This window comes from Eumetopias jubatus, unplaced genomic scaffold, assembly GCF_037043125.1.
Source record: "Eumetopias jubatus isolate StellerSeaLion01/CBP00866 unplaced genomic scaffold, mEumJub1_p1.0 scaffold_11, whole genome shotgun sequence".
Taxonomy (NCBI): domain Eukaryota; kingdom Metazoa; phylum Chordata; class Mammalia; order Carnivora; family Otariidae; genus Eumetopias; species Eumetopias jubatus.
In genome coordinates this window covers 56,978,348-57,005,726 of record NW_028274817.1, presented here as the reverse complement: position 1 = coordinate 57,005,726, position 27,379 = coordinate 56,978,348, and the positions used below count along the sequence as shown (strand labels likewise).

Here is a 27,379-nt window from a genome sequence, read left to right as displayed (position 1 = left end):
GGGAGCTTGCTTCTCCCTCTGCCTGCTCTGCCTGCTGCTTCCCCTGCTTATGCTCTCTCTCTCTGATAAATAAATAAATAAATAAATAAATAAATAAAATCTTTAAAAAATAAAAATAAATAAATAAAACTCTTAAGAGAATACAGGGGTGCACATTTTCATGACCTTGGATTAGGCAATGAATTCTTAATATGATACCAAAAGCAGAAGTAAGAAAAGAAAAAATAGGTTAATTGGACTTCCTCAAATGTAAAAACTTTTGCTGCAAATGATACTATCAAGATAGTAAAAAGACAACCAATAGAATGGAAGAAAATATTTGCAAAATCATATATCTGATAAGGGACTTGTATCCAGAATATATAAATATCTCTTGCAATTCAGCAGTAAAAAAGCAAATAATCTAATTTAAAAATGGACAAAGAATTTTTACAGTCATTTCTCCAAAGAAGATCTATAAATGGCCAATAAGCACATGAAAAAATACTAAATATTAATTATTAGAGAAATACAAATGAAAACCAGAGTAAGATGCCACCTCCCACCCTTAGAAGGGCTATAATCTAAGAGATGACCAATAACAAATGTTGAGGAGGATGGAGAGAATTTGGAACCCTCAATACACTGCTGGTGGGAATGTCAAATTGTGTAGCTGCTTTGGAAAACAGTTTAGCAGCTCCTCAAAAAGTTAAACAGAGTTGCCATGTGCCCCAGCAATCCCACTCCTAGGTGTATACATAAAATGTTGTATATCCATGAAATGTAATATTATTTAGTAACAATAAGCAATGGAGTACAGACACAAACTAAAACATGGATGAATCTTTTTTTTTAAAGATTTTATTTATTTATTTGAGAGATAGAGAGCACGAGAAGGAAGAGGGTCAGAGGGAGAAGCAGACTTCCTGCTGAGCAGGGAGCCCGATGTGGGACTCGATCCCGGGACTCCAGGATCATGACCTGAGCCGAAGGCAGTCGCTTAACCAACTGAGCCACCCAGGCGCCCTAAAACATGGATGAATCTTGAAAACATTATGCAAAGTGAAAGAATCCAGTCATGAAAGACCACATTTTTATTCCATTTATATGAAATATCCAAAATAGACTTTTGCTGAAACTATTTCCAAAGAGTCACTTCCTATTTCATTTTGCTAAATTGGTGGGATGTCAGCTGTGGTCAGATTGCTATTATAAGGGGAGATGCCTAAGAATAATGTCTACATAGGAAAGAGCAGAGCTAAGAGATAAAGAAGGACATATTTCTGAAGACATATTTTGAGCACACAAATCCATCTGGACACCAAGCAATCCTAACTAAGTGAATTAACTAATTCCCAGTTTAAGTTGGGTTTCTGGCATGTGCTACTGAAAGAATCTTGACTCAAATGGTTGGCTAAACAACAAATTGTTTTTCACTTACATCGTATTTGATACATTGTAAATATAGGAAAGATGTGCTACAGAATTTTATTTTCCATAACAGCTATGTCTTTGTGTAAATATTCATTCTTCAGTAGATTTACTGCCCTGCAGAAAACAAACTATATATATCAATTAAACATGCTATAACTTGGATTAAATAATAGCTAAAGTCATATTCAAATTTCATTTAAAAATACATTACTTTTTAGTGGTAATAGTAGTCCTTCCACCACTGGAGTGTTGGTTATGAGATGAATACATTTCTTGTCTCAACTTTGAGAGTTCCTTACAAATAAAAGACAATATAATTATTTGAAAACAGTAGAAACATGAGGTAAGAAGTATGTTCGATCACTTAACAAGGTTACTAAAAACAATTACTTTTTTCCTTCTCTTTTAGCTAGGACATGAGAATGTTCTAACCCCACAACCCCATCTGTTGAATACCGTATATTATGGCTTCATGGTACCTAATAAGTTACATAATATGCCTGTTCAGGAAATCACTAAATGGTATAGGATTTCTATATTTAAGAGATAACATGATATTGAATGGGCATGTTTCTCAAGATAAAGATGAGAAATTTTTTGCCTAAGAAGCTTGAAAAGTATAGTCATAGCTGAAAAGTACTGAAACTTCAATATGGAAGCAGGTATTGGTTCCTAACAGAAGGTCTATCACTGATCATTACTACAAGCACCATTAGTTCAATAACAGCGATATAACACTGGCCACCATTTTTTGTAGTTCCTTCCTTCAGTGCTATTTTATAACAGATCCTGGGCCATATGCTACAGATACAGAGAAGAATATAACACAGTCTTTTGCTGAAGCAGCTAATAATAAAGAATAAAAAGCTCAGTCTTACTGGGAGTAACATTGCTAATGAGACATAACATTAAAAATATTAAATGCACAATAACACATTTTTTTTTGCTTCAATTCTTGCTTTCATTTGAATTATATCTCCTAAAATACGAATCTTTCACTTCTTCACAGTCAGTTACATTCTACTTCATGAATAAAGTGAGTTTTGGGAATGTGCTCTTCTCTAGTTCATGGGAAGTATTTATCATACTTAACTGAGTTCCTCTCCACCTCTACCACTTCCTTTCTTACCTCTGACTGACGCTTTATAAGGGAATCCTTCTCTTCCAGCAAGCTTGTCAGTTCATGAAGCTTGAACTGGAAGTCGCTGCAACTTCCTTCTCTTCTTGAAACATCTTTTTGGTACTGATTTAATTGAGTCTAGTGATTTAAAAGAAAGAAGAATTATTATAAATCTAATTTATGAAATAGGTAATTGAGTTCCAAGAGGTTCAGTGACATAAAGTCATACTGCAAGTTACGAAATGAAGAGTGAAGTACCAATAGTTGTAAACATTTGTAGAGTTTAACGAGTGTAAAATATGAATAAAATGCCAATTAGGCATTTCTCATTTTTTTAAAGATACCTTTTACTATTTAGGGTTAGGCATTACTTAAGTAACAGTCCTAAACCACAAGAATTAAAATAAAGCTAGGAAAATAGGTACTTTAGAATTCCTTCAAATACTAATTAAAGAAAGCTCACTAATAATAACTAATATTATACGGTGATTTGCAGTTCACAAAATATTCCTCCTGCATGATTTATCTCAATTCTCACAGCAGCCCTGTGAAATAAGTATTATTAAAATCCTTATTTACAAAATAGGTAAATGAGATTACCAGAGAGGTTACATGACATACAGTCCCACAACTAGTAAGCAACATAGCTGCAAATACAAGACAGATATTCTGACTCCAAATCCTGCGCATTTTCCTCTATACTACATTAGCTGTGCATAGATGGCTGTTAAGTTAAAATGTTTTAAGTAGTGTTGGGATGAAAAGGAAACAAGTGAAGGAAATCTGTAAGAAAAAAATGGTAGGCTTTTGAAAAAATTATATTTTGTTTCATTTTGGTTTTTGGAAAAAATTCCACCATGATATTTGGAGAGAAAAATCTATGGTTGGTTTTTCCATTAAATATTTAAGTATATTTAGCTATATTTAGGAATCAGTAAATTAAGAGTTAGTCAATTTGATCTAGAATTACAAGATAAGGCAATGTATACTTATTCTCACAAATATCATCCTTATTTTGATTAACCTAAATTAGAAAACAATTTAACAGTATTCTATACACAGTAATATGTATTTGAACAAAAGTTTCTATGTCATATTCCTGACTCTGCCTTTAGTTGATTTTTCCTTGTAGCTTTAAACTTGAAACCATCACTATTTTATTAGAAAGTTTGTGCTGACCTGTGTATTTATGCACTGTAGGATCAACATACCCTTAGATTGCAGATCTCTCTATCTTTCTCCATTCTTAAGTTTTTTACCATCTCCTTGTAATGGTTGCCAATTTCATCCATTTTTGTCTGCAGCATCGGGCCTGTGCAAGTCTCAGAAACCTATACAAGGCAAAATAACTTTATGTAATTGGATTATTATGAAGGAAACACATATTTTATTATCAGACTTATTATTAGATGAAAACTACATGATTAAATGAGGCATTGAAATAATAAGAGCAGTTTTTAGTTCAATATATTTTCTCAAGAGGAATAGGACATATATATACTATACAGTGGTATAACTAAGGCAATAACAAATTTAAAACAAAATTTTAATACCTGTATTCTAAGATTTTTGTTCTCTTGTTCTAAATTATGCTTGCAATATTCCAGTTCTTTGAGTCTATATTCCATGTCTGAGAGTGTATGTCGAAGAGAGAGATTGTTTTCTTCCAATACTTGGCATTTTGAGGTTGAGTCTTGAAGTCCTTGCTATAAAGAAGACACAAGTAAGTAAGACAAAGGGATTCTACCTTTTTGGAGGAGAGTGCTCTCTTAGTTGATTAATTCAAGGAAATAAAGTAAATATTTTTTCCATGCCCAGTTTTCTTATATATTTACCCTTAAATGGTAAGTTAAATCAGCCATGAAAGAGATTCTTGCCCCTAGTCTGATATGTTTATCTTGAGTGAAAAGGAATCAAGACTGGATGAATTTTCAGTGTTCTAATTTTGCAATCTGACTCTTGGTACTCTTCAACAATATTTTGCCTTCTAGTAGGCACCAATATGACCATATGCCTGATTATTTATGTGGAAACTGAGGAAAAAAATGGGACTGTCATGGGAATGAAGATTAGGAAGGGATCAGCCTTAGAGACTCATTACAATTTCTTAGAAATCATCTCTGCTCAGATATCTGGAGAGTATTTCTAGAGTTAATTCGCTTATTCACTGCACAAACGTGTGTTAAGACCTACAAAACCTTTTTTATCAACACTTTAGTAGATTAAATGAATGAGTGAACTTAGCTTTTCAATATTTACACAGTTCTTGTCACCCAACAACACAGATAATTGTGGATTAGTATACTTTAAAGTATACAAGGTTATCTGTTTTTATGAGAGAGCTTTCAGTCATTGGAAATAATCAAAGCCACTCAATTCTTATATGAATAAATTGTTCCATCATATTTTAATTCTGTCTGGATTGTATGTCATAACTACAGTGTTTCAGTAATTCTGCATATGAAAAGCTATCAATCTAGTTTATCATCAATGAAGATATCAACTTACCTGCTGCTGGCGATTATTTGCTCTCACTGATGCCAAGAGTTCTTCATACTCTTTTATTTGATTTTCTTTGAATGCCACATCTTTCTCAAGGCTTATCTTGTCATTTTCCAGTGACTAGAAGCAAAATTACTTGTTAAGATTTGGAATTACAGAAACTTGTCAACAGTTACATAATACAAAGACTAGTTTACATTGGAAGGCTTAAATAAGCACTTCTTTCATTTGCAGTTGCCTGATAAAACAGAATTCTCAAAAGTCAAGCAAAATATAGGATACAAATGGATGAAACTTTAAAAACCTGCATTCTTAGAGAACTTTTGATGAATTGACTAATTACAAATGCAATAAAACAGAACTTTTGAATTATTTTAATGTTTTGTCTAAATCTACAAAGACTCCTTGTTAACCCCAGTAGGTGGTGAATTTCCAAATTAGAGTCTAAATGCGCTCATCAGAATCCAGAAAACTAAAACTCCAGTTTTCAGGGAGTTATTCATTATATGGAGGGTGTTCTGAATGTAGTTAGCTAATGACATCAAAAACACTAACTAAAATGGAAAATAGAAAAGGCTAACTTCTTGGAGAAGGAAGTTTATAAGTATTCAAAAAAATTCAGAGTATGCTTTATTATTACAGAAAAAGGGGAAATTCCCATTCAATGAGTTAGAGTATTCTAATTTTGCAAGCTACTTCCTGGCTGTAGATATTAACTTACCTTAGTAGTAAACTAAATAATAAGTGCATACCCAATGTTCTTTTATTTTGACATTGGAGAGTTCTTATATCCTCTTTCAACCTCAATTAATTGTTTCAAGAAAATAACTATGTCTGGGTGAGCATAATATTATGGATTGTATTAAGTTTTGAAAGGTGGACTGAACGACTTCATTTCTATGTTAGGACCTAGGAAGGCTTTGGAAAGAAAAATCAAAATAAGTGTTACTGTCAAGTCATTTTGAAGATGTCCAAGCTCCTCCCGTAAGTTGCTGAATGTGGACAGCACTAGCCGGAGTGATTTATCAGACATACCCCTCATCTGGAGAAAGAAAAGGATTGATGGTTTTTATTTACTAGCATTTACAAATGGACAATATAAGTGATAGTAGTCTTATTTTTCTGTTCTTATAAGCAAACTTATTAACAGTTTTATTTTTTATATAGCATTACTAGAATAGTGATACAAGGCGTTTTGTCAATAACATGCATAAGTAATTCAATCAGTATTCCTGAAGACATCATAGCTATGTGATTAGAAAAAGAGTCTATTATCTTTTCCATGATGAAGTATCATCTTTCTCACAAAACAGAACTTTATCAGCAAATTCTTAAATTTGCTTTTATTTTTTATTTAAAGATTAGAAAAGATGAGGCAGTCAAACTTCAAAAAACAAAATGAATATCTTTAAGTATGCTGCAAAATGTATGGATTTTTCCTGAAGTGAGAAGAATATAATACTAATGGAGTTTAACCATGAAGTATAGAAACATCTCAAATTTTAAAGAGGAGGGTGAAAATCCTTTTTACTAGATTAAACTCACTTATTTAAAAAATTGTTTAAAAAACAGGCAACTTCATTTCTGGAAAGATGGAGTAGAAATACTTTCCCCTATTCCTTCTAAGTATAACTGAAAGCCCTGGACATTACTATGTATAAAACTAACATGAAAAGACTCAGAAAGGTGGAAAGAAGAAGGAAGTCTAGTTAGGAACATTGCAACCACCAAAGTGACACAGAAGTGAGTTCCTGGGTTTTCTTTTTGCTTCATGTATCACAGACTGGTGTTGGAGAAGTCAGTAAAACAGAAACCCCACTGGATACAGACAACAGAAGTTTTTAGAAAAGCCTGCTCTCTCCAGCCAAAGGATGATGAAAAGAGCAGCCTAGCAAGGCAGAGAACTTTTAGATAATAACCACTCTATTCCAACCAAACACCACAGAGAATTACCTTCAACTTTATACTTCTACCCAAACCATCAAAGGCCAAGAAGGGAACCTAAACTTTCTCCCTCACCAGGCTCTAAAAACGTCCACCAACACCACTTACCAGGTTGGTGTTAGAGAAGGCAGGGTGGAGAGATGGGATTTTCATCCCCACCAGGAAACAATGAGACCCCAAGAACTGTGGTTCAGTTAAGAGTATGAAAGGAGCCTAGGCTTTCACCTTATCCAGTAGTAATAATATACTGCTTTGTCTCCCTGCTGGGGTGATGTCAGAGTTTTCTTAATGTAGAGTCAAGACTTTCATCACTGCCCAACAGAATGAGGCCACTCACCTTGCAATGTCAGTGAAGGCCAACTCAGGAACAGTAATAAGGCACCCCTCTACATCCAAACCAGGGTGAAATCAGTGGGGCCCTCATACAGAACCACAATTTCTACCCTTGCCCAGGAGGAACAAGGAGCTCCTTCCCTGACTCATGTCAACTCAGAGGCTGAGTGGGGAACCTGGAATTCCACCCCCAGCTGGCAGTAACAGGCAGTGCCCCATGTCCTCTGTTGTTTCAGTATCAAAGGAGGCCTACTAAAACAGAAGATTTGAATAAGATTCAGAGTCATAACATAATACTCAAAATGTCCAGGTTTCAATTTTAAAAAATCTCTAGTAATTCTAAGAACCAGGAAAATCTTACCTTGATAAGAAAAACAATTAACAGACGCCAACATCAAGATAACAGAAATGTTAGAATAGTCTGACAAGGATTTTAAAGCAGCCATCATAAGCATATTTCAATAAAAATTTACAAACAGACTTAATAGAAAGTCTCAGCAACAAAACAGAAAATCTCAGAAAAGAAATAGAATATGTAAAGAATAACTAAATAGAAATTCTAAAATTGTAAGGCGCCTGGGTGGCTCAGTTGGTTAAGCGACTGCCTTCGGCTCAGGTCATGATCCTGGAGTCCTTGGATCGAGTTCTGCATTGGGCTCCCTGCTTGGCGGGGAGTCTGCTTCTCCCTCTGACCCTCCCCCCCATGTGCTTTCTCTCTCTCTCATTCTCTCTCTCTCAGATAAATAAATAAAAAAATCTTTAAAAAATTCTAAAATTGTAAAGCTCATTAGCTAAAAAACAAAAACAAAAACCTCAATGGATGGACTAAAAAGCAAAATGAAAAGAACAGAGTGAAGAATCATTAAACTTGAAGATAGAACAATAAGAAAATACTTTATCAGAACATCAGAGAGAAAATAGATTGGAAAATAATTGAACAGAACCTCAGAGACCTGTGAGAGTATAAGGCATATCTAACATACATATCATAAAAGTCCTAGAAAGAAAGAAGAAAGACGGTGAAACTGAAAAAGTATTTGAAGAAATAATGGCTGTAAACTTACCTAAACTAGCAAAAAACATAACTATAGGTTCAAGAAGTTGAGGAAATCTTGAACAGGATAAACCCAAAGAAATCCATGCCCAGACAATCAGTCAAACTTCTTAAAACTAAAGACAAATTTTTATTTATTTTTTTATTTATTTTTTATTTTTTTAAAGATGTTATTTATTTATTTGAGAGAGAGAGAGAATGAGAGATAGAAAGCACGAGAGGGAAGAGGGTCAGAGGGAGAAGCAGACTCCCTGCTGAGCAGGAAGCCCAATGTGGGACTCGATCCCGGGACTCCAGGATCATGACCTGAGCCGAAGGCAGTCGCTTAACCAACTGAGCCACCCAGGCGCCCCTAAAGACAAATTTTTAAATCTTGAAAGCAACAGGAGAAATCTTAATTATTGGTAATAACAATTCAAATGACAGCATATTTTTCATCAGAAATCTTAATGGCCAGAGGGACATAGCACACCATTTTTAAGTGCTGAAAGAAAAGAATTGTCAACCACAAATTCGGTATCTAATGAAAATATCCTTTAGTAATGAAGGGGAAATCAAAACTACCAGACGAAGAAAACTGAAAAAAAAAAATTGTCACTAACAGACCTACCCTAAAAACTGGGTGAAGGAAGTTCTCTGAAGAGAAAGAAAATTATAAAGGAGGGAATTTGGAGCATCAAGAAGAAATAGCATCATAAGTAATAATATGCAAAAACAGGGTAGGTTTTTCCTGAAGAAAAAAAATTATAACAGTGGATCTCAATACACAAAGAGGAAATATTTAAGACAATTACGTTATAGATGTGAGAGTAAAGAGTGATAAAGGAAGCAAAATTTTCTACATTTCACTGAAACTGACAAAATGTTGACACCAATACACTGAGATAAATTATGGATATATAATGTAATTCTTAGAACAACCACTAAAAAGGCTATACTAACAGATACACTCAAAAGTACCAGAGGTAAATAAAAGTGCAATTCTAAAAACATTTTCAACTAATCCACAGGAAACAAAAAAGAGAACAGAAAACAAACAAACAAACAAAATAGCCTAGCTATTTTTAGCTAGCCCTATATATCAATAATTACTACTTGGTCTAAATGCACCAATTAAAAACAAAGATTTGTGGGGCACCTGGGTGGCCCAGTCGTTAAGCGTCTGGCTTCGGCTCAGGTCATGATCCCAGGGTCCTGGGATCGAGCCATATATTGTGCTCCTTGCTCAGCAGGAAGCCGGTTTCTCCCTCTCCCACTCCCCCTGCTTGTGTTCCCTCTCTCGCTGTGTCTCTGTCAAAAAACAACAACAAAAACCCCAGAGATTTGCAGAGTAAGAAAAAAAACTTGATCCAACTACATGTTTTCTATAAGAAGCTAACTTCAAATATAATGAAAATTTTAAAAATATATAATGAAAGTAATGTTTCTAGGAAGAAGTTGCTGCAGCTGAGGTTGAAGAGGTTCCTGCCTGTGTTCTCCTCAAGGATTTTGATGGATTCCTCTCTCACATCTAGGGTTTTCATCCATTCTGAGTCTATTTTTATGTGTGGTGTAAGGAAATGGTCCAGTTTCATTCTTCTGCATATGGCTGTCCAATTTTCCCAACACTATTTGTTAAAGAGACTGTCTTTTTACCATGGACATTCTCTCCTGCTTTGTCAAAGATTAGTTGACCATAGAGTTGAGGGTCCATTTCTGGGCTCACTATTCTCTTCCATTGGTCCGTGTGTCTGTTTTTGTGCCAGCACCATCCTGTCTTTATGATTACAGCTTTGTAATAGAGCTTGAAGTCTGGAATTGTGATGCCACCAGCTTTGCTTTTCTTTTTCAATATTCCTCTGGCTATTCGGGGTCTTTTCTGGTTCCATACAAATTTTAGGATTATTTGTTCCATTTCTTTGAAAAAATTCGATGGTATTTTGATGGGGATTGCATTAAATGTGTAGATTGCTCTAAGTAGCATAGACATTTTCACAATATTGTTCTTCTAATCCATAAGCATGGAACATTTTTCCATTTCTTTGTGTCTTCCTCAATTTCTTTCACGAGTATTCTACAGTCTACTGAGTACAGATCTTTTGCTTCTTTGGTTAGATTTATTCCTAGGTTTGGGGGTGCAATTGTAAATGGGATTGACTCCTTAATTTCTCTTTCTTCTGTTTTGGTGTATAGAAATGCAACTGATTTCTGTGCATTGATTTTATATCCTGCCACGTTACTGAATTCCTGTATGAGTTCTAGCAGTTTTGGGGTGCAGTCTTTTGGGTTTTTCCACATAAAGTACCCTATCATCTGAAAAGAGTGAGAGTTTGACTTCTTTGCTGATTCGGATGACTTTTATTTCTTTTTGTTTTCTGATTGCTGAGGCTAGGACTTCTAGTACTATGTTGAATAGCAGTGGTGATAGTGGACATCCCTGCCGTGTTCCTGACCTTAGGGGAAAAACTCTCAGTTTTTCCCCATTGAGAATAACATTCGCTGTGGGTTTTTCACAGATGGCTTTTATGATATTGAGGTATGTACCCTCTATCCCTACACTCTGAAGAGTTTTAATCAAGAAAGGATTCTGTACTTTGTCAAAAGTTTTTACTGCATCTATTGAGAATATCATATGGTTCTTGTTCTTTCTTTTATTAATGTAGTGTATCACATTGATTTGCAGATGTTGAACCACCTTGAAGCCCAGGAATTAATCCCACTTGGTCGTGGTGAATAATCCTCTTAATGTACTGTTGGATCCTATTGGCTAGTATTTTGGTGAGAACTTTTGCATCCATGTTCATCAGGGATATTGGTGTGTAGTTCTCCTTTTTGATGGGGTCTTTGTCTGGTTTTGGGATGAAGGTAATGGTGGCCTTATAAAATGAGTTTGGAGGTTTTCCTTCCATTTCTATTTTTTTGAACACTTTCAGAAGAATAAGTATTAATTGTTCTTTAAATGTTTGGTAGAATTCCCCTGGGAAGCCGTCTGGCCCTGGGCTTTTGTATGTTGGGAGATGTTTGATTACTGCTTCAATTTCCTTACTGGTTATGGGTCTGTTCAGGTTTTAGGTTTTCTATTTGTTCCTGGTTCAGTTTTGGTAGTTTATACTTCTCTAGGAATGCATCCATTTCTTCCAGATTGTCTAATTTACTGGCATATAGTTACTGGTAATAATTTCTAATAATTGTTTCTATTTCCTTGGTGTTAGTCATGATCTCTCCTCTTTCATTCATAATTTTATTAATTGGGGTCCTTTCTCTTTTCTTTTTGATAAGTCTGGCCAGGGGTTTATCAGTCTTATTAATTCTTTCAAAGAACAAGCTCCTAGTTTCATTGATCTGTTCAACTGTTCTTTTGGTTTCTATTTCATTGATTTCTGCTCTGATCCTTATTATTTCTCTTCTCCTGCTGGGTTTAGGCCTTATTTGCTGTTCTTTCTCCAGCTCTTTTAGGTGTAGGGTTAGGTTGTGTATTTGAGACCTTTTTTGTCTCTTGAGAAAGGCTTGTATTGTTATATACTTTCCTATTAGGATTGCCTTTGCTGCATCCCAAAGATTTTGAACAGTTGTGTTATCATTTTCATTTGTTTCCATGAGTTTTTTAAACTCTTCTTTAATTTTCTGGTTGACCCATTCATTCTTTAGTAGGATGCTATTCAGCCTCCATGTATTTGAGTTCTTTCCAACTTTCTTCTTGTGATTGAGTTCTTCTTTCAAAGCATTGGGGTCTGAAAATATGCAGGGAATGATCCTAATTTTTTGGTACCAGTTGAGACCTGATTTGTGACCTAGGTTGTGATCTATTCTGGAGAATGTTCTAAGTACACTAGAGAAGAATGTTTAATCTGCTGCTTTGGGATAGAATGTTCTGAATATATCTGTGAAGTCCATCTGGTCAGTGTGTCATTTAAAGCCTTTATTTCCTTGTTGATCTTTCGCTTAAATGATTTGTCCATTTCAGTGAGGGGGCTGTTAAATTCCCCTACTATTATTATTGTATTATTGTCCATGTGTTTCTTTGATTTTGTTATTAATTGGCTGCTCCCATGTTAGGGGCATAGATATTGAAAATTGTTAGATCTTATTGTTGGATAGACCATTGCCAAAGTCAAGGGAAGCAGGGGTAAAAATGAACCATTGGACTTCATCAAGATAAAAAGCTTTTGCACAGCAAAGGAAACAGTCAACAAAACCAAAAGACAACCTACAGAATGGGAGAAGATATTTGCAAATGTCTTATCAGATATAGGGCTAGTATCCAAAATCTATAAAGAACTTATCAAACTCAACACCCAAAGGACAAATAATCCAATCACAAAATGGGCAGAATACATGAACAGACACTTCTGCCAAGGAGACATACAAATGGCCAATCAACACATGAAAAAGTGTTCAACGTCTCTCGGCCTCAGGGAAATACAAATCAAAACCTCAATGAGATATCCCTTCACACCAGTCAGAATGGCTAAAATTAACCAGTCAGGAAAGGAGAGATGTTGGCGAGGACATAGAGAAAGGGGAACCCTCCCATACTGTTGGTGGGAATGCAGTAACCACTCTGGAAAACAGTATGAAGATTCCTCAAAAAGTTGAAAATAGAGCTACCCTATGACCCAGCAATTGCACTACTGGGTATTTACCCCAAAGATACAAATGTAGTGATCCAAAGGGGCATGTGCACCCCAATGTTTATAGCAGTAATGTCCACAATAGCCAAACTATGGAAAGAGCCTAGATGTCCATCAACAGATGAATGGAGAAAGAAGATGTGGTACATATATACAATGGAATATTATGCAGCCATCAAAAAATGAAATTTTGCCATTTGCAATGATGTGGATGGAACTAGATGGCATTACGCTAAGCAAAATAAGTCAATAGAGAAAGACAATTATCATAAGATATCACTGATATGTGGAATTTGAGAAACAAGACAGAGGATCATAGGGGAAGGGAGGGAAAAATGAAACAAAATGAAATCAGAGAGGGAGACAAACCATAAGAGACTCTTAATCTCAGTAAACAAATAAAGTTGCTAGAGTGGAGGGAGCTGGGAGGATGGGGTGGCTGGGTGATGGACATTGGAGAGGATATGTGCTATGGTGAGCACTGTGAATTGTGTAAGACTGATGACTCACAGACCTGTACCCCTGAAACAAATAATACGTTATATGTTAATAATATATATATACATATATTAAAAGTAAAATGTTGGGGAAAAAGATATACCAAGCAAACATTAATAAAAGAAAGCAAGAGTGTTATATTGTTATTAGATAAAAATGACTTTTTTTAGGGCGCCTGGGTGGCTCAGTTGGTTAAGCGACTGCCTTCGGCTCAGGTCATGATCCTGGAGTCCCGGGATCGAGTCCCACATCGGGCTCCCTGCTCAGCGGGGAGTCTGCTTCTCCCTCTGACCCTCTTCCCTCTCGTGCTCTCTGTCTCTCATTCCCTCTCTCTCAAATAAATAAATAAAATCTTAAAAAAATGACTTTTTTTTAAAGATTTTACTTAATGTATTTGACAGAGATAGACACAGTGAGAGCAGGAACACAAGCAGGGGGAACAGGAGAGGGAGAAACAGACTTCCCACAGAGCAGGAAGCCCGATGCTGGGCTCGACCCCAGGACCCTGGGATCATGACCTGAGCTGAAGGCAGACGCTTAACGACTGAACCACCCAGGCGCCCCTAGATAAAAATGTCTTTAGAGCAAAGAAAATTACCAAGGACAAAGAGGAACCATTATATAATGATAGAAGGGTCAATCCACCAAGAAGACTCAGCAATCTAAACTTTAATGCACCAAACAATAGAGCTACAAAATGTATAGAAATGCAAAAACTGATAGAACTGAAAGGAAAAAACGACAAGTCCACTGTTATAACTGATTTGTATATGCCTCTCCCAGCAACTGATAAGAACTACTTGGCAGAAAATGAACAAGAATATGAAAGAACTCAACAACCCCATCAACCAAAGTATCTAATCCTTTCATGTACCCATGGAAGATACACCAATATAGACCATTATCTTGACCATAAAACAAAACTTAACCATTTCAAAAAAATTGATCTAATATGAAGTATATTCTCTTTCCACAGTGGAATCAAACTATGTATCAGTACTAGAAAGACAACAGGAAAATCTCTAAACACTCTGAAACTAAATAATATACTTCTAAATAATCCACAGGTAAAAGCATAAGTCTAAAGGGAGCTAAAAAGTACAGAGAACTGAAAGAAAATGAAAATCATATCATAATTTGGGGGCATAGCCAAAGCCATGCTGAGAGGATATTTATAGCTTAAATGCTTACATTAGAAAATAGAAAATGTCTCAAACCTATACTCTAACTTTCTATATCAAGAAACCAGACAAAGAAGAGAACAACATATCAAAAGCAAGCAAAGGAAGGAAATAATACAGACAAGGGCAAAAATTAGTGGAAGTGTAAACAGGAAAATAATAGAGAAGATCAATAAAACTGAAGTCTTGTTCTTTGAAAAAAAAATGATAAAATTGAGAAGTCTCCAGCAATGCTGACAAAGAATCAAGTAGACACAAATGACTAGTACTAAGAATTAAATAGGGGATAGTAATACAAACCCTGCAGACATAAAAAAGATAATAAGGGAATACTATGAACAACTATACAGTATAAATTTGATAATTTAGATGAAATAGATTACTTCCTTGAAAAATACAAGTTACCACAACTCACCCAATATGAAACAAATCATTTGAATAAACCTATAACTATTAAGGAGTTGAATTTGGAATTTTTTTAAACTCCCAAAAAGACAAATCTCTAGGCCCAGATATTTTTACTAAAGGATTTTACCAAATGTTTAAAGAAGGATTAATACCAAGTCTATACAGTCTTTTCTAGAAAATAGCAAAGAAGAAACACTTCCCAATTCATGTTATGAAGCTAGTATTCTCCTAATACCAAAACCAAAGAGAATACAAGAAAACTATATACCAGTGTTTCTCATGAACTTTGGTGCAAAATCCTCTGAAAGAGTTTTTCAAAGAAAAAAGTTTCGAATGCACTTTCAATAGACATCCCACCACCAGAGATAATATCAAGGATGTCTCCAAGATTCAGATTCTGCAAAGCTTAAGTTTTCCCCACACCACTGTCTTTTTATAATACACAGTGTGCCACTAAAAGTATTTTATTTAAATTTCACAAAAATGACATCAGGTCCAATATTTGGATGACCAACAAAGGTTTAAGACCAATAATTTAGAAATTGGCCTCACTTAAACAAAGCTAGATTATCTTTTCAATCCTTTCTTGCATAAAGATGTACTCTTTAGCCATATTCCCTTAACATCTATCTTCTTCTGTCCTCCCTTCATTGTAGGGGAATTTACTGTTCCAGTAGTCTCTATCATTCTACAAATCAGAAAAAGCAAGGCATTGGCCTCTCCCATCTCTTACCACAAGGGGTGAGGTGGGGGGGTAGAATGAAAAATAGAGAAGATGAGGGCAAAGGTATAAATTAGAGTCAAGTTGTGCTATAGCAGTGAGGAAAGAATAAGGCCATTCCAGAGCAGGGAACAGTATTTTTAGAATGCTTACCTGAATGCTAGTTATTCAATATAAGTGAAAGTCTGAACAAACTATAATGCAAGACTTGTTTAATCAAAGTATAATCAACTCTCCTGAAACAGGATTTTTACTTTACTTTCTGTTCTTAATTAAGGGAAGCATCCTTGGCTAGTGGTTTGTCATTGTTGATCTCACACCCACTCTTGACCCCACCTCACCTGCAGAATATAGCGAATTTGCTGTTTTGTAAACTCTGACAATCCTTTAGGAATCAAGGATTCAATGTCTTCTGACTGTAAGAAAAGAGAAGCTTATCCATTTAACAGATGCATATTAGTATTATAATCTTAGGGTCAGTAGTTCACAGACTTCTGTGCAGCAGAGCATATTTTTAGGAACATCAAAAGATTATTTCATTTTCTGGGCATTAGTTGCTACCAACTTCATTTCTAGTCTTATCAGTTCTTACTCTTAAAAAATTGATTATACCATATACACTATGGAAAGAACCTTGAATCCCAGGCATTTTAGGGAACAGCTTTGTGCAACCAACCAGATGTTCCATTTTTACTTTTTTTTAAAACAGCAATTTAAAAAAGAAGATGGTTCTCAAATCCCATTAAACACGTTATTTCAGTGTATCTTTCAAATACTGGAAGGTTTTTGGGTGGTTAATATGACATTTTAAAGCTTGATTTTTTTAAATAATGAAAATTTGGGGAAATAAAATTAAGGGCTTATTGAGGATTTATATTGAGCTATGATAACTTCTGAAAAATTAAGGTGTTGCCACAACAACATTAAGAAGCTTTAACTAATTTTTTTTGGCTTGAAGAAATACAAATTTATTATCTCATAGATCTAGTGATTGGAAGTCAGGGGGCTAAAATTAATGTATCAGCAGGACTGCATTCTTTTGGTGGGCTCTAGGGGAGAATCTATTTCATTGCTTTTTTGTTTCTACAGGCTGCATGAATTCCTTGGCTGGTGGCCTCATCACTCCAACCTTGGCTTGTCTTGGCAGATCTAACTCTGAACTCCTGCCTCCCTCTTTTAAGGACCCTTAGTGATTACATTGGATCCACCCACATAATCCAAGATAATCTCCTTACTTTAAGATCCTTAAGTTAGTCACATTTGCAAAGTCCCTTTTGCCATGTTAAAGTAACATATTCAAAGGTTTCAGGGATTACGATGTGGACATCTTTGGGAGGCCATTATTCTGTCTTCCACATCATCTTATTGCCCTCATTCTGAAGCTCATATCTATGCAGTTTCCTTTGTGAGGTCTAGATCCAAAAGAGGGAGATTCTAATAGAGGCAGGGTCTCCCTCTCCACCTGCCCAAGACCCTCCTCCTTGGATGAATGACCAAGAATCTACTTCCTCAGAGCATATCTTGCCCTCTTCCACAGGGAGTGACCTTTCTCTATGGTTGTTGCAAGACAAGTTCATTACAATACCATCCAGTACCCCTGACTTCAGTACCCCTCCCCCAAACCATAGAAGAATGATATCCTTACAAAAACACAGAGAGCTGGGCTCCTGGATGGCTCAGCCAGTTAAGTGTCTGACTCTTGATTTTGTCTCAAGTCATGATCTCGGGGTCCTAAGATCAAGACCCACCTTGGTCTCAGTGCTGAGTATGGAACCTGCTTAAGATTCTCTCTTTCCCTCTCCTTCTGCCGCTGCCCCTACTCACACACACACTCTTTCTCTCAAGTAAAGAAATACATCTTAAAAAAAAATAAACAGAGAGGAAAGTACTGAAGCTAAGGTACTTCAGACACTTATCTCCCCAAATCCCATGCCTAGCTCACCAAGCATCATTGTCTTCTTTCTTTTTATTCAAGTGTAATTAACATGCAGTTATATTAGTTTCAGGTGTACAATATGATTCAAAAACTATATACATTTCTCAGTGCTTATCAAATTAAGTGTACTCTTAAGCCTCTTTATCTATTTTATCTATCACCCCACTGACCTCTCCTTTGGTGAGAAGCTTCAACTAATTTTAAGTGAGAAGCCGAATTGAAGTCAGTACTTCTTAATGGCAATCTAGGGCTTTCTGAATTATTGTAATGAATACAGTATATCAATGCATTGGAAATAAAAAAAATAACACAAAAAGGCCACTGTGCTTTTTTATTACATTGAAATCAGTTTTCCCTATTTGATGACTTATTCCATTAAAAGTTATTAACAAAATGTGCATATATAATAGAATTAATACTAGAAAAAATGTACTTTAAGTTGCTGTCTATTTGGCATGGGTCATATAAGGTTTCAAAATGCACTAAAACTAAATTTGCTATTTATTTAGTTAATGTAGGTTTCAATTTTCTAAAGCAAAGAGTATTTGGTCAATGAAATTTTAAATGTTTTGATAAGCAAAGACAAATTAAATCATAAATGACAGCTGATAAAACATTTTTGCATGAATAATTATTACTTTTATTATTATTATTTTAAATATCTGTTTATTTATTTTAAAGGGCATGCAAGAGAAAGACAGTGGGGGGGGCAGAGGGAGAGGGAGAGAAAGAACCTCAAGCAGATGCCACACTGAGCATGGAGCCCAACGTGGCTCTCGATTCCACAACCCTAAGATCATGACCTGAGCTGAAATCAAGAGTTCGAAGCTCAACCAACTGAGCCACCCAGGCTCCCCAATGATTATTACTTTTTATAGCCATTACAGATATATAAATAGTTCTATCATTTTAAAGGCAAAATAATCATCATGTCTTTCACTAATCTCTGTTTCCGGTCTAATATAGGTACCAAACTAAAACAATAACATTAGTGAAAATATCAGAATCTGCTTTGTTATCAACTATATTTGATTTTCAACTATTTTTGCACTTACCTCATCTGTAGACTCAAAGTCCTCTTTGCTGTAAGAGTGAAAAAAAAAAGATAGACAACTTAAGAAAATGTATATAATGATCATATATAAACGTTAGTGTTCAAATTATTTTATCTTTTTGATATATCATAATAGCAACATTTCAATTTATAATTCAAATAAATTTTAAACTAAAATGGAACTTGACAAAAATAAAGATAATTTTCCTGGAACTAACTAATCTATTACAATGAATAATATCAAAATAACAAACCAAAAGAATATAAAGAATCAGTTACTGCCATCCATTAGCACCTGTTCATTTGTGGATAGATGTACAAGTCCTTGGCACTGGCAATAAGTGCTCCTTGAGTGAATTAATAACAATAATAGTTGTTCTCTATTTCTGCCTCCCTTTTCTCCTGTATTGCTTACTTTCAGTGCCGAGTCCAGCTTCTCTCCATAGAGTCTTCAAGTTATTCATACCCTTTTCATCAAAATCAAAACTTGCAAGACAAGGCTAACTCATTCAGTCTACACTACACTATATGGCAGTGACAAAACTTAAAATGTATTTGAATGTTTACATAGGGACAGGGCCTTAAGCCACATGACCAAAATTCTAGTGGGATAATAGAACTTCTAGCATCAAAATGAATGTTTGGGCACCAGGGTTGGAAGACCCTTTGTGATGCCATGTTAGGTAGGCAAATGCTGCAAAAGAATTGTTAGTGATTATGCCAGTCTGCCACTTGCTCCTTTGGGGAATAATGAAAGTGGAAAAGGGTACAGTTCTAGAGTCAGTGGCAAGAGACAGGCCTTTATTTCTGCCTACTTGCTCCATCTGTGCTTAATTGAAGAACTGGGCACAAAATATATGGTGAATATACTTCTCAAATAAAAACACAGTAACACATGTCCTGACAGCAAGGCAGAATATTTTAAAGATGGTCATATAAAATCAGAGGTATATGAGTGCCATATCTCTAGTATAAGAGTAAAGTATTTTAGAGATATGTTAGGACACTAGCTCCTACCTTTACCTTCTAAGTGCTTATGAGTAATATATTGCTTACAGAGATAAGAGGGTCACTCACTGTACAAAACATCTTGCATACGTTTAAAAAAAAAGACTAATGTGGAAGAAGATAACTGAAGATTCAATTTCCTGAAGCATGACTACATATTTACTGTTGTTTGTATGTATGTATGTGGCATTTCCTGTGTTGCCCAAAATAGAAATTGTGGAGAGGCCTTAGAAATATAAATAAATAAATAAATAAAAATATCATGTACTTTTTGAATGCTTTATTAAAGTAATGACATGCATATACTGGGGGTGACAACAAGTTAAAAATATTAATCAGTGCAGTTTTAGTCATCTTTCATTACTATTAACTGGAATTATCACAGTATTAATGGACCTTTCTGTTAAAAAGTCCACTTCCCAAGCCAACCTAGTACATGTGTCCTTAGTCATTTCTTTCTACAAATAAGAAAACAAAACAAAGAAATAAAGCAAGGAACAATCAACAGCACTTAATACTGCAAAGTTTTAAAGTAACCAGAATGGTTTCGCGAGACAACTTGCCTTAATTCTGACCCTGAACCCACTCATTGCTTAATTGTAACATGGAAAAAGAAAAAAAAGTGGGGACAAAAGGAGGGGACAAAAGAGAGAGAGTGAAAACAAAGACAGCAGAGCAAGGAGGTGGAGAGGTCAATGTGAATTACATCTCCAACCTCACCAGGGGATGGTTGCTAGAATTACAATGGGCAGGAAACAAAACAAAACAGAAAACAGTGGCAAGAGAGGAGGGGAACACAGCAGCAGAGTAGGAGGACCCTAGGTTCCTCAATTCCCATGAACACAACTAGAGTACTATCATATCATCCTAAACATCTTAGAAATTGACCTGAAGACTGACAGAACAAATTTCACAACAAAAGGGAGACAAGAGGCCATATCAAAGAAAGTAGGAAGTGTGGAGATGTGGTTTAAGGGAAAAACAGATTCTGGGTGCTGTGGAGCGGAGAGCCATGGTCATGGAGAAGGGTGAGAGAGAGAGGAGCACACAGGGAAACCCACATGGAGAATGTTTTCCCAAAGCTATTGGCTTGGCCAATGAGAAGGGCTGAATTTAGTTAGACCTTGCAACCAGCAGGGTTTAAAGCCTGGTTTTAAAGGACAGCAAGTCTGGCTGAGATAGAGCCCTGAGAGCACTGCTCTGCTCTTGGAGAGAAGGCAGGCAAACAACCTGGGGGCAGATGGTATGGAAACAAGGATTTGAAGTATGCCTCAGGCACACAGTGGAGAGATTATACACTCCTCTCAGAGCATGTCACTGAGAGGCAGCTTTCACAGAGGCCTCTCTGAGAAGAAAGGAGCTGGATGGCAACATTTCCCACCCCCACCCCAGCATAAAGAGAGAGCCACCTGTAGTAAGCAGTTCAGTGGGGACACTGGCTGCCTAACTTGCTTATACGAACCCGACCTGCCTGTGCTTTGGTGGGACTGCCCTTCTAAGTCAAGCATACCTCAGTACCAGCACAGTGGGCCCCTCCTCCAGAAGACCTGCCTAAACCCCTGCTCACACTAGACCTGCAGGGCCTCAGTCCTGGTAGAGTTGGTGTCAAGTCTCATTTCACAAGTAGACCAGATCCCACTGAGTAAAAACTCACCACATTCAGGCCAGGTACCAAACACTGCCCACAGCAGGCAAGGAGAGCCTAAGTAGATGACTGACCTGAAGGATACCACAGCCAAAATATCACCACAGAGTGCACACAGCACATATGAGAGACACTCCCTGAAGTGCCAGGCTCTGGGCACTAGAAAACCTCTTCCTCAGAAGGACATCAATTTCAGGAGCAGGAGACATAAATGGCTTTTCTAACACAAAGAAGAAGGCAGACACTAAGACAAAATGCCAAGACAGAGAAACTTATCCCAAATGAAGGAACAAGATAAGACCACAGCCATAGATCTAAGTGAAACAGATATAAGTAACAAGCCTGATGGAGAATTTAAAGCAACATTCTTAAGGATGCTCACTGGGCTTCAGAAAAGAATGCAAGACATCAGTGAGACCCTTATCACAGAGATAAAAGAGTTAAAAAAGAATCAGTCAGAGATCAATAATGAAATAAATGAGATTGGAAACAAACTTGATGCAATCAACAGCAGGCTGGAAGAAGCAAGGGAATGAATCAGTGACCCAGCAGATGAAATAATGGAAAATAATGAAACTGAACAAAAGAGAGAAAGAAGAATTAATGTAATATGAGAATAGACTTAGGGAACTCAATGGTTCCATCAAATGTAATAACATTCATATTATAGGAGTCACAGAAAAAAAGAGAGAGAAAAGGGGGGCAGAAAATTTATTTGAAGAAATAATAGCTGAAAGTTTCCTTAATCTGCAGAAAGAAACAGACATCCAGATCCAGGAGGCACAGAGAACTCCTATCAAAATCATCAAAAGCAGGCCAACACCAAGACATATTGTAATTAAATTTGCAAAATATAGTGAAAAAGAAAACATCTTAAAAGCAACAAGACCGAAGTCCTTAATATACAAGGGAAGACCCATAAGTCTAGCTGCAGATTTCTCAACAGAAACTTGGCAAGCCAGAAGAGAGTACCATGATATATTCAAAGTGCTGAAGGGGAAAAATCTGCAGTCAAGAATATTCTATCCATCAAGGCTAACATGCAGAATAAGAAAGATATCTTCCCAGACAAACAAAAACTAAAGGAGTTCATGACCACTAAACCAGCTCTGCAAGAAATATTCAAGGGGACTCTAAGTGCAAAGGAGAGACCAACAGTGACAAAGACAAGAAAGGATGAGAAAAAAATCTCCAGAAACAATGACAAAAAAGTAATAAATGCATATAAACCAATAATTATTTTGAATGCAAATGGACTAAATGCTCCAATCAAAAGACATAAGTGTCAGAATGGATTAAAAAACAAGACCCATCTATATGCTGCCCACAAAAGACCTATTTTAGACCTAAAGACACCTGTAGATTGAAAGTGAAGGGATGGAGAAACATTTATCATACAAATGGATGTCTAAAGGAAGCCTGAGGAACAATACTTATATCGCACAATCTAGACCTTAAAACAAGGACTGTAACAAGAGACAAAGAGGGGCTATATAATCATAAAGGGAAAAATCCGACAAGAAGGTATAATAATTTTAAATATTTATGCACCCAAAATGGAAGCACCCAATACATAAAACAGACAATAACTAACATAAAGGAACTAATGGATAATAATACAATAATAGTAGGGGACTTTAACACCCCACTTACATGAATGGACAGATAATCCAAACAAAAAATCAACAAGGAAACAATGGCTTTGAATGACACACTGGACCAGATGGACTTAACAGATATATTCAGAACATTCCATCCTAAAACATGAGAATACACATTCTTTTCAAGCGCACATAGGACATTCTCCAGAAGAGATCACATATTAGGTCACAAAACTGGCCTCAACAAATACATAAATTTGAAATCATACCATGCACCTTTTCTGACCACAACACTATGAAAAAGACATCAACCACAAGAGAAAACTTGGAAAGACCACAAATACATGGAGCTTAAACAAAATGTTACTAAACAATGAATCAGACAAACAGGAAATCAAAGAAAAAATCCATGGGAAGAAATGAAAATGAAAACAAAATTGTCCAAAACCTTTGGCATGCAGCAAGAGTGATCCAAAAGGGAAATATATAGCAATACAGGCCTATCTCAAGAAGCAAGGAAAATCTCAAATAAAGAACCTAAACTTACACCTAAAAGAGCTACAAAAGGAAAGGAAGTAATAAAGATTAGAGCAGAAATAAATGATATAGAAACAAAAAAAGGTAGAAAAATCAATGAAACCAGGAAATGGTTCTTTGAAAAAAATTAATAAAATTGATAAGCCTCTAGTCAGAATTATCAAAAAGATAAGCACCCTAATAAATGAAATTATAAGTAAGATAGGAAGAATAACAGCTGACACCACAGTAATACAAACAATTAAAAGAGAATATTATGAAAAGCTATATGCCAAGAAGTTGGACAACCTGGGAGAAATGGATAAATTCCTAGAAAGATATAAATTACCAAAACTGAAACAGGAAGGAATAAAAAATTTGAACAGCAATAACCAGCAAAGAATTTGAATCAGAAAACAAAAAACTCCCAACAAACAAAAGTCCGGGGCCAGATGGCTTCACAGGAAAATTCTACCAAACATTTAAAGTAAAGCTAATACCTATTCTTCTCAAAATATTGCATGAAATAGAAAAGGAAAGAAAACTTGCAAATTCATTCTATGAGGCCAGCATTATCCTGATACCAAAAGCAGATAAAGACTCCACACACACACAAAAAAGAGAAATACAGACCAATATCCCGGATGAACATGGATACAAAAATTCTCAATAAAATACTAGCAAACCAAATCCAACAATGCATTAAAACATTCAGCACAATCAAGTGGGATTTATTCCTAGGTTGCCAGTGTGGTTCAATATTCACAAATCAATCAAAATGATACACCACATTAATGAAAGAAAGGATAAGAGTAACATGATCATTTCAATACATACAAAGAAAGCATCTGACAAAGTATAACATCCATTCATGATAAAAACCCTCAGCAAAGTTTAGGGGGAACATGACCCCAACATAATAAAGGTCATATATAAAAACCCACAGCTAATATCCTCAATGGGGAAAAACCAGAGCATTTTCCCTAAGGTCAGGAACAAGACAGAGATGTTCACCCTCCCTGCTGTTATTTAACATAGTACTGGATGTCCTAGCCACAGCAATCAGACAAGAAAAAGAAATAAAAGGCATCCAAATTAGCAAGGAAGAAGTCAAACTCTATTTGCAGATGACAAGATACAATATATAGAAAACCTAAAAGACCCCACCAAAATTTCCTAGAGCTGATACAGGAATTCAGTAATTTTGTAGGACACAATATCACTATACAGAAATCTGCTGCATTTCTATACACCAGTAATGAAGCAGCCAAAAGAGAAATCAAAGAATCAATCCCATTTACAATTGTGCCAAAAACAGTAAGATACCTAACCAAAGAGGTGAAAGACCTAGACTCTGAAAACTGTAAAACACTGATGAAAGAAATTGCAGAGGACACAAAGAAATGGAAAGACTTTCCATTCTCATGGGTTGGAAGAAAAAATATTGTTAAAATGCCTATGCTACCCAAAGCAATCTACACATTCAATGCAATCCCTATCAAAATACCATCAACATTTTTCACAGAGCTGGAAAAAACAATCCCAAAATTTGTATGGAACCAGAAAAGATCCTGAATAGCCAAAGGAATCTTGAAAAAGAAAAGCAAAGCTGGAGTAATCACAATTCTGGACTTCAAGTTATTTTACAAAGCTGTAGTGATCAAAACAGTATGGTACTGGCACAAAAATGGAAAAATAGGTCAATAAAACAGAATAGAAAACCCAGAAATGAACCCACAACTATATGGTCAATTAATCTTCAACATAGCAGGAAAGAATATCCAATGGGAAAGAAGCACTCTCTTCAAAAAAATGGTGTTGGGAAAAATGAACAGCATCATATAAAAGAATGAAACTAGACCACTTACACCAACTACCAGAAGAAATTCAAAATGGATTAAAGACCTAAATGTGAAACCTAGAACCATAAAAATCCTAGAGGAGAACACAGGTAACCTCTTTGACATCAGCCATAGCAACTTCCTAGAAATGTCTCTCAAAGTAAGAGAAACAAAAGCAAAATTGAATTATCTTTTTAATTGAACTATTTGGACTTCATCAAAATAAAAAGCTTCTGCAAAGCAAAGGAAGCAATCAACAAAATAAAAGGCAACCTACAGAATTGGAGAAGATATTAGCAAATGACGTATCTGATAAAGGTTTAGTACCCAAAACATGAAAAAAATTTATGAAACTCAACACCCAAAAAATGAATAATCCAATATAAAAATGGGCAGAAAGCATTATCAACAATAGCCAAACTATGGAGAGAATCCAAATGTCCACTGACTGATGAATGGATAAAGAAGATGTAGTGTATATATATACACACTATTATATATACACAATTATATGTGTAATTATTATATTAATATTATTATATTAATGTATATATACATTGGAATATTAATCAGCCATCAAAAAAATGAAAATTTGCCATTTGCAATGATGTGGATGGAGCTAGAATATACTATGCTCAGCGAAATAAGTCAGATAGAGAAAGAAAAATACCATATGATTTCACTCCTCTGTGGAATTTAAGAAACAAAAGAGATGAACATATGGGAGGGGGGATAAAGAAAGGGAAACAAACCATAAGAGACTCTTAATGACAGAGAACAAGCTGAGGATTGATGGAGGGAGAAGTGTGGGGGATGGGCTAGATAGGTGAAGGGTATTAAGGAGGGCACTTGTTATGATGAGCTCTGGGCGTTGTATGTAAGTGATGAATCACTGAATTCTACTTCTGAAAACAATATTGCACTTTGTGTTAACTAGAATTTATTTAATTTTTAAAATTTTATTTATTTATTTGAAAGAGAGAGTGAATGAGAGAGAGAGAGCACAACCCGGGGGGAAGGGAAAAGGGAGAAGCAGACTCCCCAGTCTCCCCAGTGAGGAGGGAGCCCAAAGCAGGGATTGATCCCAGGACCCTGAGATCATGACCTGAGCTGAAGGCAGACACTTAACTGACTGAGCCACCCAGGTGTTCAAACTAACTAGAATTTAAACAGAAATTTAAAAAAATTAAAATGGGCAAAAGACATGATTAGACATTTTCCCAAGACAGAGATAGCCAACAGACACATGAAAAGATGCTCACCATCACTGGTCGTCAGGGAAATACAAATCAAAACTACAATGAGATATTACTTCACTCCTGTCAGAATGGCTAAAATCAACAAGACAAGAAATGACAATTGTTGATAAGGGCATGGAGACAGGGGAACCTTCTTGCATGCTTGGTGGGAGTGCAAACTGGTGCAGCCATTCTGGAAAACAGTGTGGAGGTTCTTCAAAAAGTAAAAATAGAACTACTCTAGGATCCAGCAATTGCATGACTAGGTATTTACCCAAAGAATAAAAAATATTAATTCAAAGGGATACAAGCACTCTGATGTTTATAGAAGCATTATTTACAATAGCCAAACTATGGAAACAGCCCAAGTGTCCATCAACTGATGAATGGATAAAGAAGAGGATATATATATATACATATATATATATATATATAAAATGGAATATTACTCAGCCATAAAAAAAGAATGAAATCTTGCCATTTGCAATGACATTGATGGAGCTAGAGAGTATTATGTTAAGGGAAATAAGTCAGTCAGAGAAAGACAAATACCATATTTCACTCATATGTGGAATTTAAGAAACAAAACAAAAGAGCAGGGGGAAAAAGAGAGAGAGAGGCAAACCAAGAAACAGACTCTTAATTATAGAGAATAAACTGATGGTTACCAGAGAGGAGGTGGGTGGAGGATGGGTTAAGTAGGTGATAGGGATTAAGGAGTCCATTTGTTATGATGAGCACCAGTGTTGTATGGAA

General features: G+C 35.8%; 1 protein-coding gene across 1 annotated transcript in view; it reads right to left on the bottom strand.

The window, feature by feature from the left end:
- Positions 1 to 27,379, bottom strand: part of POF1B (POF1B actin binding protein) — a 99,558-nt gene that overhangs the window by 12,494 nt on the left and 59,685 nt on the right. Inside the window, exons 7-14 of the mRNA XM_028101512.1 lie at positions 18,776 to 18,803; positions 16,126 to 16,200; positions 5,985 to 6,077; positions 5,042 to 5,155; positions 4,087 to 4,239; positions 3,745 to 3,864; positions 2,543 to 2,671; positions 1,625 to 1,707 (exon numbers count right to left, since the gene is read on the bottom strand). Of these exons, the coding sequence (XP_027957313.1) occupies positions 1,625 to 1,707; positions 2,543 to 2,671; positions 3,745 to 3,864; positions 4,087 to 4,239; positions 5,042 to 5,155; positions 5,985 to 6,077; positions 16,126 to 16,200; positions 18,776 to 18,803 (795 nt within the window). The remainder of the gene's footprint in view (positions 1 to 1,624; positions 1,708 to 2,542; positions 2,672 to 3,744; positions 3,865 to 4,086; positions 4,240 to 5,041; positions 5,156 to 5,984; positions 6,078 to 16,125; positions 16,201 to 18,775; positions 18,804 to 27,379) is intronic.